At 36.3% G+C, this 13,413-nt stretch overlaps 1 protein-coding gene across 1 annotated transcript; it reads left to right on the forward strand.

The window, feature by feature from the left end:
- Nucleotides 1–1,333: 1,333 nt before the first annotated feature.
- On the forward strand, nt 1,334–8,693 carry LOC140541565 (melatonin receptor type 1C-like). The gene is made up of 2 exons (XM_072664256.1): nt 1,334–1,520; nt 7,828–8,693. Exons 1-2 carry the CDS (start codon nt 1,334–1,336, stop codon nt 8,691–8,693), a joined length of 1,053 nt encoding a protein of 350 aa, XP_072520357.1.
- The last annotated feature ends 4,720 nt before the right edge of the window (nt 8,694–13,413 follow it).

Consider the following 13,413-nt stretch of genomic DNA (forward strand, 5'->3'; position numbering starts at 1 on the left):
TGGAAGAATAGGCAAAAATCTTGGCAACAAAAAGCTGGCAACACAAATGTTTATATGCTGTGATACGAGCCAAAGCAGGTGTTAGTAAGTACTGACCATGCAGTGTTGGACCTGTTGCCCTTTTTTGAAACTGTAAAATATAGAAATTAAAAAGTAACCTTGCTTAAAATATTAAAGAACATCTTTATTCGTAGGCCTGTGGGAAATCAGGTCATCTTTTACACACTTAGCTACCCTCAGTAGCAGACATTTTCAGCAGGAGTGCAGACCACTGTAGTTGTCCATGACCCTTGTCAAAGGTGTTCAGATGGATTCTCAGATAGATGCTTGTCCACTTTTTCCACTTAGACCAGGGTGGGCAACTATTATTATTATTATTATTATGAATAATAACTAGATAGGCTGTGCCATTCAAGTAATGATTGATTGGTATCAACAGGGCCAACATGTGCTAAGAAAGTCCCTGTGCCCACTGCAGCCTCAGCTTTCTGTTCTTGGAAGTGGAATCCAACATTCTCTTGCCTCTGAGTTTGAAGTGTTGTAAATTCTGAGATGCTTTTTTGCTTACTCTCAGTGACAACAAAGCTAAATGTACATTATAATAGCAGATGACATTTTTGCAGGGCTCATATTTTGGGGAAAATATTACACTCATCTGTTTGTTTGGTTTTTTGGGTTTTTTTTTTGAGGCCCTGGAACAATGCAAGTAAGCTCATAAATCACAGTGCTGAATATATTATGACACCGCTGGCTTGAGCTGGAATTTATTATTATAGGTCAAAATGTGCTACACATTTGAATGCTTTAAAGACCAATTAATAACATTTAAAATATTTGGTACGACAGACAGCAGCATCTTCAACTCTTTAAGCTCTTAAATAAGTCTTCACTCTTTAGTTAAGTCAAATTTCCAAGTATGTTTTAGGTTTCCTAATTTTTTGGAATATTTCTCTTCGTTTTAGCTTTGTGAGTGTTGTTTTTTCCCCTCAAACAGCACTCCAGTTTCATCAGCAGCCCCGGCGGGGGTGGGGGTCTTCTCGTCTCACTGCATTTGGAAAACTGATGTGAAGCACACGCGAGCAGCCTTCCTTCTCTCAAATCCTTTCATCTCAGCGGCTCTAACCCAGAACCCAACCTTTGTTTTCAAGATTCATTTTCTTGTTTATTTTTGTTTTGGGATTTTGGCGGGTTACTCATTTAGTGGGATTTCGCCACTAGGACTGGGGAAGAGGGAGATAACCCAGAATGTCGCCGCTGTGTCAGAATAAAAAAGTTCAGAGCTCGAGTTCGCCAGTGCCGTTGGCTCGCGTGAAAACGCACGGTGCCGGATGTGATGGATTGTGATGGGAACTGTTTCTTTTCTCCCGGGGCGAATCGGAGCCGTTCTGAGACGCCTCGCGGCTCCGCTGCCGTGACCTCGGCTTTGGCCGGCGTGCTCATCTTCACCATCGTGGTGGACATACTCGGGAACCTCTTGGTGATCCTCTCTGTACTTAGGAACAAAAAGCTCAGAAATGCAGGTGAAGTAAACATACTTTTGAAGTTGAGTACACTTTAATAATAATTTAAAACAACAACAACAACAATAATAATAATAAAAAAAATAATGATAGAAATGGTGACCTATTTGTCATGTATATTCATCTCAGATTTGAGGCTATACTCTATATAAAGGTGCTACATTTGAGCCATGCCATGGGTAATCATTCCATAAATCATCATGTTTGTAATGGAGATGTGTCAGGGTTGGGAACCTTTTACTTAAAGAACCATCACTTGATATAAATGTTCTTTACCAGTTTAAAGGTTCTTTACACCCACACATCTCAGTTACACAAATGGTACTCAGTGGAATAAAATTGTGTTCTCCTATGGCAAAGCTTTAAAAAACATTTGTAGCACCTTTATTTTTAAGACCCTGGACGATCCCACTGATTAAAAATGGCTGTGCAAGTCAATGGTTGATATGAAGAAACAAAGTCATTCAGAATAGTTTAAAATGGTCTATTGTAGGGACATGTACCAACTCAGAACCAGGAGTTATGATCTACAATCCTATTTTGTTCAGTTTTACAATTTTGCGCATGCATGTAAAAATTACAGTTATTTCAAACATGTTTTGTAAAACTTAAAAATTAATTTCTTGTTTTATGTAATACCTTTCTGAAATTAATCTTTTAAAAGCATTAAAAGTTTTTAAAAAGTGGTGATTATTAACACCACCACTGTTTCTGTTTCTTTAGAATGGATCATTTCACACAAACTACTCTAAATGACTATGTATTTATGCAGACATTTTGCAAAATCAGTCAGATTTTTAATTCTTGGTCCGTTTTAAATCACAGAATTATTATGGTTAGTTTCAATATGGCATATCAGCAAGAATATCCATAAACTCATTCCTGAGATGTTCAGTCTGTGTGCAAGAACATGGGCGCACCAGTGTAGGAGAGTAAAATACCTTGAAGTTTCAAGTGTTTTTATTTTGTTGGCATGTGTGTTCTGTGTGTGTGGGATGAGCATTTTTCAGTTATTTTACTGAAAATACCTAAAATATTTCTCAAATGATGGAGCAGCTTTTCTGTCACAGAATATGAAATTGTATTGACCGGCATTTAAGATTTATGTGTACATGTTTAACCCAATTGCATTGGCATAAGTGGTGCAAGCATGTTTAGAGGCGACTGTCCATGTCTACATTGGCCTACTGTTTTAGGCATGAGGAATAAATGGGTATTTTTGGACAGTTAAGTGCAGTGGACCTAACTGACCCTCATATTCATTACATTCACATAAGCAGATTGGAGCCTTCATGCATTCAGTATCCAGCCATGCAGAGCATAAGCCAAATTATCCTCACAATCCTTCACCCATGAGGGAGGAATCTGCACACTATGGTAACTTATTGTAAGGTCAGGAGTTGCCCAATGGCTCGACTGCAAGTCCCTTATTGTCAAAGGTCTGACAGAGAGTTTTTCACTTTAGCTTTCAGTGAAAGGACATGAAATAAAAAGAGGAGCAGTCCAGATGTTGAGGACAGTTGGCTCCTTCTCTTGTCCTTTGGGCTTTGGTTATGTTGTTCTTCTGAACTTCCTTTCAAGTTTTCATCATGTTTCTAAGAAACTACAAAATTCAATTTTGAATTAAAATTAAAAGGTGATGCCCTCTCACTCTTTGATATTGCTTAAGGTTCATTAATAAGGGCAATAACAACAACTTGAGTATTGTATGTTCGAATTATTATTACAATATTTGTATTTAGTAATCTTGCAAAAGAAGATCATACTTTTCTACTTATTACATTTCCATTTCCATCTTCAAAGTATTTATTACAAACCACAAAAATCAGGAGTTATCAGGAAGGACGTTGCTGCATTGTCTAATTGTATTGTTTTTATTGAAACATCTGTCCAATTGATATTAGTTTAATATCACACAAATAACATTTATTATAATATTTGTATAAAACAACAAAGATTAAACTTTTTTTTTTTACTTTACTTTATCCTTGAGTGTGTTGAAATGTATAATGTATATTTAATCTAAACATATGTTTTTGTCCCTACATTTCAACTTGAGTAAAGTTTCTCTGTGCTTTTCACATCTCTGTGCATGATTGACAGTTCATTTTTCAATGTAATTGTGAACAGTAGACAGTATACATCTGTTTGATTGAAGTCACATTTAATTTTATTGCAGTTTACATTGCTTGTTTTTTTTAGACCACTCAGACAGTGCTCTTTAGATTGTTGGTTTGGTTTACATAGCCTGGTTGTTTTAGGTCTGTAATGAATGGATTTGTACTGAGAGGGTTTCAGCTGTAACCCTGAGGGAAGTGTCATTAATGCTTACATAATAAGCTGGCATCTGCAATTCTACCATCAGCAAATTTGCAGTTACATCTTAATAAGTTGTCATACAACCTGTCTTATGGGCGTCATTTGTAACTTATTCGCTGTGTTACTGAGCAAGTGAGTGGAGCAAGGTAGTAGGGAAAATGTAACATTAATAAAGCTTGACAGTATAAGGTGTTTAAAAGAAATAACTAGAATATTATGCATTAATGTTGGACTACTGGGACTATTGGGATGTTGTTGTTTTTTTTTTTGTTCTTTGAATTCACTAACAGTATGTCTTCTCTTCTACCAAACTTCTACATCAGCAATGTGCACAGATGCCCATAGTCAAAGTAAAAAAAAATCAGACAGTTATGTCATGCCCTTTACCTTCAAAGTATGCACAGAGATGCCAAATTAACTGACCACATCAGATTGAGTCATTAATTAATAATGCTCCTTTTGACATAATGTCTCACCATTCAGCTAATACAAGCAAATATTAGCAAGAATAAGATCCTGTTTATAACTATAAAATGCAACAGATAAAAAGATGAACCAAACTGTGATTGTTCTCACAATGACAATCCCTGGAAATAAATAAGCAAATGTTTGGAGAGTGGTGAACGGCCTGTTCCAATTAGAAAATAAGTAATACTTGATGCATTATGCAACTACCACCATTCACCAAGACATTTTTTAAAAAAACATTTTCAAAAGTAATACAAACTGATACCATGAATGAGCATTGCTGTATTGGACATGACTTGCTAGAGGCCACTTATTTGTTGACATGAGAAAGTATGGACATCAGTAAAAAAAATCAAATTCAGTTGTTTTTTTTCCTGCTACTGAGCTTTCCATGTGATGTCTGCACTGAATCAAATGGTGCAGTATGTCAGAGACGATATTAAACCCCTGAACACCCTCAGATTCACAGAAGCATGTTATTCTGCCAGTTGGACAAATGCAATCTGACAGGTCTTCCTTCACTGGAAAACCACAGATAAACGCCAGCATGTATTTTTATCAGCCAAGGGGGAAAATATTTCTATAGCTTTACTGGATTTATTGGGACACTTCATAAACTTTTGCACCAAAGGCTGTAAAAAGGTTTAACAGCTTGACATTAAATCGAATATTTATTATATATTTTTTTGTTTTTGCTTTATAAACCTCATTCAGGTATTTGTGCATCCTCTCTAAAATATTCTCTTACATCACAGAATGAGTTGGGAGAAAAAAAAGAAGGGATCTGAGAACATTCTTCCATATAGAATGTCTCCAGATGCTTCAGAGTCTCTAGAGTCCTTGGTCTTCACCAAGTCATCACCTGGTAGTGTTTAGGGAACTTTGAGTGCTTAACAAAATTGTGGTTTAACAACTGTGGGCTTTCTTCTGAAAACCTTGAAGAGGTGGGGGGGGTCCTAATTGTAGTTTGAAGACTTGAAGACCCTCCTCTTTATCATCAGTTTCATCCTAGCACTCATTGTATAAAACTTAAAAAAATAAAAAGTTATTGCTTAGTTATTGCTTAGTTATTGCCCAGACAGTGGGGGTACTTTTTAAGAGTAAAGATATTTTTAAATGTTCCCTGTTGATGGTTTTCTAAGCGGTATATTGTTTCAGATAAGCTTTTTTTCCCCCCACTGAAACAGTGACAGTGATGGATGATCACTAAGAAGACTGTGAAGTGCTTTGCCTAAGAAAAGTAAAATATAAATGATATATCTTTCAGATACATTTTTATTACATTTTATTTCTTCCAGTGGGATTAGGAGTGCCAAAATGTTTTATTTCTTTGAATAATTCCACTTTACTGAAAGGTTAATCTATAAGTACATTTAAATCAGTAGCTGTTTAATAATTTGCTAACACGCTATAAACGAAACAGTGAAAAAGGAGCAGCAGGTGAGGCATACTGTATTATGTATCATTTGCATATAAATAAAACTTATGGTATATTATTCCAAGTAGGAACATGTAGATGATAAGCTAAACAGGACGGAGAACATATTCTTGAGAAACACATTGTGAGACAGGAGTTTTATTGGATTTATGGTTGCCTTAAGAAACAAAATGTTGCCAGCCTGACGATAGTATCTAGGTTAATGCTTTGTGGGACACCCTAGTGGGTTTGAAGAATCTCTGTCTGCAGTAATTTTTAAAAAGGAGACAAGCAGTCAAGAGTTATACTAGCATGAAACATTTGAGCAAAGAGGACTCGAAGGGGGACTTAAGATGACAGCTGGATTTTTGGCTTAGATGCTTTGGTTCTTAACACACCTATCAATCTGTTAATGCATTTATTAGGAAGGGTGTGAGCTGTAAGATTAGTAGTGACCAGTTTGTATTTTATTTAATGAATATGACGGCACTGAATAACTAAAAGTAAATCATCTTTTCTGTGACAGTACAGAGTTTAAGGGTCAGTCAGGGAGAGAAGTAGATGCATGGAACAAGGCTAGTATTATATGGGGCAATTTTATTCAGAGCATTTGACATTATGTTGTTGCTTGTTGCCTGTAAATCATCTGCACTGCGTAGGGCAACACAGGAGAATACTGTAGGGAGATTACTAGAAAATGAGCCAGGGCTGACTGATTTTACTTGCTAAAATGTTTTGGAGGTGAACATTTCATATTTCCCTACCAAAAAGCATTTGTTACTTTTGTTGGATCTTCTAAACACTCCAGACATTGTGTAAGGTATCTGATGTTTTTTGATGTTTTTGTGTTTCTGGTCTGAAATGATTCTTCAGACTACCATTTTGCAGTGTGATATGGCCTGATTAGAAAGGATTACAAGAGACCTCTGCTACTGAAACTAATAAACAGGGCTAAATAAAGATATGTGGTGAGCTCAATTTTGGGGTTATTGTCAACCTATCAACATATTAATCAACAAAGAGAAATGCAGATTCAGAATGACAATGACAAAGTTTTCCTAATCTCCATTCTTAGGATGTGATTTGTGAGTTTTAAGAATGTTCAGTTTCACAACTTTTTTTCCATAGGCAAATAAACATTCTGAAACGTTTCTTTTTAACTTTTAGTTAACATATTTAATTTCCACCCATCAATTCTCATGAAATAGACCTTCAACATAGACTTTTGAAATATTTTTGAAGATTGTGTTTGTCATTTCTATTTCCATCATGCACTCTTAAAAAAGGTGTTACAAGTGGTTCTTAGTGTGAGGCTATAGAATGTAATCAAGGCGTGTGATTGTGAAGAACATTGAAACTAGTAAAGAATCCATTCAAGGAGGGTCTTTTAGACCTTTTTCTGTGGTTCTTGACATTTGTATAAACCAAGTTTCTGCAGTGTTCAATTTAAGCTTTAAATACACTGTAAAACAAAACTCACTGTATCACTCATGTAAAACATGTCTGTATCAACATAACATATTTTCCAGACACTTTTATTCTATTATTCTGTTGTCAATCATGTCCAATGGTAACTGGAGATGTAGTTAAAGTCTACTGGGTAATACAGTCTTTTAAATAAATTCCAAAATATTTGTCCACAGTCAAGTTTAGAAATGAAAATAATATAGGATTTCCTGAAAGTGGGTGCTCTACAACTAGAGCTCTTTGGGTGACATATTTGGAAGCAGAAGCCCTTGCTAAAAACTTTGCTTTCTACCTTAAATATGACACACAGTAGCAAGGCTTCTGTCAGCTATGCCTGCAGACTTGCCTCTAGAGTTAAGAAGTTTTTATTGAGATTAAAATAGTAGCAAAACTGGAATGGTCTCTATAGTCTAAAATACCAGGCTACTTAAACCAAACTAGTGTGCTAGTATTTAAATGATCTGCATATTATTATTGTGGCTTTCATCTGCCTAGTTTACCCTGATGTGGAGAAAAGGCATAGTTAGTTCCTATGGGTCTCCGAACAATGCAGTCTCTTTGACTGCCTCTTATAGTAATATTGATCATACGCATTGTCACATGAGTTTTTAAAAAATGTCAACTCTATTTCTACAGGTAATATTTTTGTTGTTAGTCTGTCGGTGGCAGACTTGGTGGTGGCTGTGTACCCTTACCCCCTGGTTCTCATGGCTATCTTCCACAACGAATGGACCATGGGAGATCTCCACTGCCAAGTGAGTGGCTTCATCATGGGCCTTAGTGTTATCGGCTCCATCTTCAACATCACAGCGATCGCCATCAACCGTTACTGCTACATCTGCCACAGCCTCCAGTATGACCGACTCTACAGCCTCAAGAACACATGCTGTTACTTGTGTATCACCTGGTTTCTTACAGCTATTGCCACTGTGCCCAACTTTTTTGTGGGGTCTCTGCAGTATGATCCCCGTGTCTTCTCCTGCACCTTTTCTCAGACAGTTAGTTCCTATTACACAATATCTGTGGTGGTAGTGCATTTTCTCATACCTCTTCTCGTGGTCTCTTTCTGCTACATGAGGATCTGGGTATTGGTGATTCAAGTGAAGCATCGAGTCAAACCTGGACCACGGCTGAAAGTGAAACCTAGCGACTTGAGGAACTTCTTGACCATGTTCATGGTGTTTGTGCTCTTTGCTGTGTGCTGGGCTCCTCTCAACTTCATCGGTTTAGTTGTGGCAATCAACCCTGTGAGGATGGCTCCCAGTATCCCAGAATGGCTATTTGTCACAAGTTACTTTATGGCATATTTTAACAGTTGCCTCAACGCCATTATTTATGGACTCTTGAACCAAAACTTCCGCAAAGAATATAAAACTATCATTTTGTCACTGTGTACCCCCCGAATGTTTCTCATGGAAACTTCTAAATGTGCCACAGAGGGACTAAAAAGTAAACCATCACCTGCAGTAACAAATAATAATCTGGCAGAGATCAATTTGTGATATTATGACTGACTTAATGTAAGTATTAGATTTTTCTTTGCAACACTGAAAGGGTTTAGCAACACTGAATAAAGTTAATATATTAACCTTATTCTGAACCAAAACCTTTTGTCAGAACAACAATCTATTAGCAGCTTAGAAAGAACAATGCTTCTTTTACTGTATATTATGTACAATTTCATATATAACTTTGGAATTATGGCCCCAATCACTGTGCAAAAACCTATTTCCAACTCAGAGTGTATTAAGATACTTTGCTATTGTCATGACATACATTCACAACCTTTAAATATTGTGGAATGCTTCACAGTTTACTGTTTGTATATCAATAGCACAAATATGTGTCACCATGTGTGCCTTTAGTCAAGGATAGATATGAAAGCATTATGAATAATAATAGTTTTTTATTTCATACACTGAGAATCAATCAAAGGCACAAGTGAAAAAATAAGAAGACATGAACTAGCAATTGAGTTTATTGGGAAATGTAAATGCTCACATGCAGAGGAGAAAAGAGGAGAAATGAGAAGGCCTGTAGATGCATGTTTTAGGGTAAGCTGAACAGAAAAAGAAAAAAAAAAGTTTTGTTGCATGTTTTCTGGGATGGAAAAAGTACAGAAAATTGCACTTAGGAGAAAGGTATTTGTAAAAAGAATTGTTAGTACTTTCTGCGAGCGACACAGTTCTGCAGGCAGAGTAGCAACCTTTGGGGCATGGAGGATGGTTGTCTAGCTCAAGGGCACAACCAGGAGTACCTGGTCAGTCCTGCCATTTGAACCCACAACCTGCTGGATAACACCATACTAGTTCTTTGTGCCATTTCTTAAAATATATGGAGCCAAAGAGTAATAAATCGTAAATGTTTCTATATTCATCTATGCTGTATGTATATTTTTGATATGGTATATGGCCATGGTATATAGTGTGACAACTCATCAGTGGTATTAGTCTCACACAGAAAAATGTACATAAATGTTAGCAGTATCATGTAATACTAATATGAATTCAACTTTATGTTTGAATAGAATCGTGAACAGTGAATTCAAATGCTTGGCATGAGAAAAAGAGAAAGGCAATCAGTATGTTGAATGTCTAAATGAAAATGGGAGAGTAAAAGGTATATTTTTGTCCTGGATATGTAATTGATTAAAATTAGTCCAAACACATATATTCAAACACAACTGTTAAAACCCAAAATAAAGTTTATACATGGTGTTTCTGCCACCGTCTGTGTTGCCAATAAACTGTGCTTGCAAAAATGACATCTGTAAGGTGCAAGAGCGCTTTAAGATGATATGTAGTCTGCGAGAGAAGTTCATCCTTCCCTACAGGACACAATTTGACAATCTCTTGTGTTGCTTATTCATGGTGTTTTATGAAGAGCAACAGGGGCACTAGATGTTGAAACAATTACCATAATTGAGGTCAGGCAAGAGAACATGTTTTGAATGCCCCATGTTTGCTGCTGGACATTCATGCAAGTGTATGACTCAACAATGCAACAAACCAACAAATAAAACGATATATTCATCTCCTGCATTGTCCGGCTTTGAAAACAGTATCACAAGTAAATATTAAACAGTATTTTCTAGCACCGAATTCTCATCCAAATGAGTCAACTAAATGAAATACATTGTGATACTTTAAGGTTATAGGGTTCTCCAGCAGCATTTCCAGGAGACGTGTCTTTGTTTGACGAGCTGGATAAAAACATGCCTCTTTGGTTCCTTTGGTTAGTTCATGAAATGTGGCAGCTGGCAGTTTTATTTAAAGCAAAAGAACATAGTTTATGACTTGGTTTTTGTGTGTTTTCACTGCATGTGCTTTTGGGCATTTCTATCATTTTGAGGGGCAGGTGGGTTTTGTACTAAATTCCAATCAGACATTTAGTTGTATGAAAAGAAGTCAACACCATACAAACTTTCACCAACCAAGAATCACTAGTGACAAGTATTATCTTATCCTTTTTTAATGTTTGTCTGTGTTGCAGTATTACATCACAACATTCAGTTGTGAAAAGGTGTTATGGTGTGTTGCATGCAGTCTCAGCTCTTACCTCCAAAATAAAGAACTTTCTGGATCATGAATGTAAAGCTGATTGTGAAAGGCCAAAACTGCAGCCAAAGGAACACAACACCATGAAAAGGAAGTGCTATTTAATGTTTTAACGTGAGCAGAAAATAGATGATAAACAAAGTCAGCTAGTTTATGCTTTAAAAGCCGGGGGAGGTAAGACACATCACTTAAGCTGAGATGTAATCTCATGACAGCTCGGATGTGCCTGAGAGCATATCACTACCGCCCATATCTGCTGCGACAGCCCTGATGAGTAAACTCCCCTATTCTTGAACAAAGAAGAGCAGCTTCATCGTTTTGCATTTTTAGCAGACAAAACAAAGATGAAACAAATCAGTGTCCTTTTTGTGGTCTGATGTTTTTGGTACTTGTGTTTAACATTCATAGCCAAGTGTTTTTGTTGCTGATTCTGAAAATAGCTCCATGATGTTTTGCATAACTTATGAACAGAATTTCCATTGAAACATAAACACACAGTATGTTATGGGTTAATTACAACCTAACATGAAATATGAGAACAAAAGTATTTAAATGTAAATAATCTTTATTGGTGGAATACTTAAACAATGCAGATATTTGTAATCACTCTGTCAGAGGAAAAACCTGACCCTGCATATGAGAAACATTTAATATAGTCAGAGGATTCTATTTATTAGCCTACTCAAATTACGGTCTCAAAGAGGTATGAGTATCATTGTCAAAGTCACAATAAATCGAATAAGAATCACTACAGACTACCTTCATGAATGTAATGTAGAGTTTATTGAAAGATGCAAAGAACTGGGAAGACTGGAACAGGATTCTTTGATGAAACCAAGATTAACTTGAGTATAGAAAAGGAAAGTAAGGGTTTCAGAGCATTTCATCTGTCAAATGGAGGCACAGTTATAACACTGGCATGTATGGCTACGAGTGGAACTGGGATACTGGTATTTTCTGATGACATGACTGCAGATTTCTAAAATGTATGAATCTATACGTTCTGCTCAGATTAAGTCAAATGCTGCAAACTGATAGCATGGTGCTGCACATTGCAAATAGATAATGACCCAAATACCACAAAAGAAACTCATTAGCTTTGTAAAGCAAAGAAATGGAATGTTCTGACATGGCTGAGTCAGTGATCTGACCTCAACCCAGTTGAGCACACTTTTCACTTGCTGAAGTCAAAACTGAAAGCAGCTATTTAAGGCCTATTTGAACTAGTGTGAAACCTATTTGGGTTTCACACTTAAGGGAATTATTGCTGGATTTTTGTCCATTTTTGACCATTTTTGACAGTGAAAATGGAGGGACTATGTGAACAATATCTGTATTGTTTGGTAAATCCCTTGAATAAAGGCTGAGTTAAAGCTAAACGTCTACACTTCACATCTTGAGTGCTTGAAGTCCATTGAGGTTGGATATAGATGCAAAATTACAAAAATTGTGCCACTGTACAAATACTCATGGATGCCCCACCCCCCATCACACAATGCTACCAGTGCTGGGAGGGTGAAAGCTATCATGCAGTTCCTTAAATTCATGTGAAGCCAGAAAACTGCATGTTTTTGAACTGCCACTAACACAATATATTCTGATAACTCTTTTTTAAAGAGTTCTTTATACTCTCCCATCTCATTTACATATATCCACAGTATTATTTAGAGAACCAAAAATATACACATAATAATAATAATAATAATAATAATAATAATAATAATAATAAATAGGTAGGTGCGTTTCACTTATGCTAATATCAGTTCAACTTTGGGCAGCAGATTGTACATTGTACAAAACCTTTACCATCTGTACCTTTAACAGATTGTAAAACCTTTACATCTGTAATGATATAGTTTTTATATTATGTTACAAGAGTAAATGAGTTGAACCAATGAATTGAAGATTATCAATGTCTTGTAGAGAATCAATACCTATTCAAAAACATTGTCTTCTGCTACCTTAAAAATGTTGACTTTTTTAAATTATTATTATTTTTTTTAGATTTTGTTAAAAATACAAGAGCTTTCTTTTATACCCTGGATGAGTGCTACTACTATATTGTGAGAGTCATGCTGACATTTTGAGAGTCAGTTAAGGAATTTACTTTATAGTGGTATTCAAGGACAATGATTTTTCCCTCTGGCACTTACAAATCCCAACCATCCACAAGAACATTATGTCAGACTGCAGCTTCACTGGTTTCACAAGGGTGTGTATTGCCGGTCCCGTAGGAGTGTTTTACGAGAGCCCTCCACCCTTTTTCAGGTGAGCTGACATTAACGATGGTCTGAAAAAATGAGTCAGGACATAAATCTCTTCTCAACTGTCAGATGGCATTCATCAGCCTCAGGGCAAGAGCCACATCATTCTTTGAGGGTTATAACAAAATAAAGATTTGCCCACCAATGTATCAAACCCCAGAGTTCATAAATTGAACAGATTACTTCATATTTTTTTTATTGCACGCATAGTAGATCTCAGGCTGTACAAACAGGGTGTAATTGGGAGGAGGGGTCATTAGATTAACATGTTAAGAAGACATCAGTAACAGATGTGCTATATAATGCTGGTCCCACATTATACAAACATTTTATCACATCCAGCAGATCATACATTAAATCTAATCGCAGAAAAACACAATCTGTCACAACCTTATACAATC

The sequence above is a fragment of the Salminus brasiliensis genome, chromosome 19 (genome assembly GCF_030463535.1).
Source record: "Salminus brasiliensis chromosome 19, fSalBra1.hap2, whole genome shotgun sequence".
NCBI lineage: Eukaryota > Metazoa > Chordata > Actinopteri > Characiformes > Bryconidae > Salminus > Salminus brasiliensis.

Bases quoted from the DNA above. Each gene is read 5' to 3' on its own strand.
- LOC140541565 (XM_072664256.1), top strand. From the start codon at position 1,334: ATGGATTGTGATGGGAACTGTTTCTTTTCTCCCGGGGCGAATCGGAGC. The intron at 1,521-7,827 runs GTGAAGTAAACA...CTATTTCTACAG, and splicing joins CAAAAAGCTCAGAAATGCAG to GTAATATTTTTGTTGTTAGT.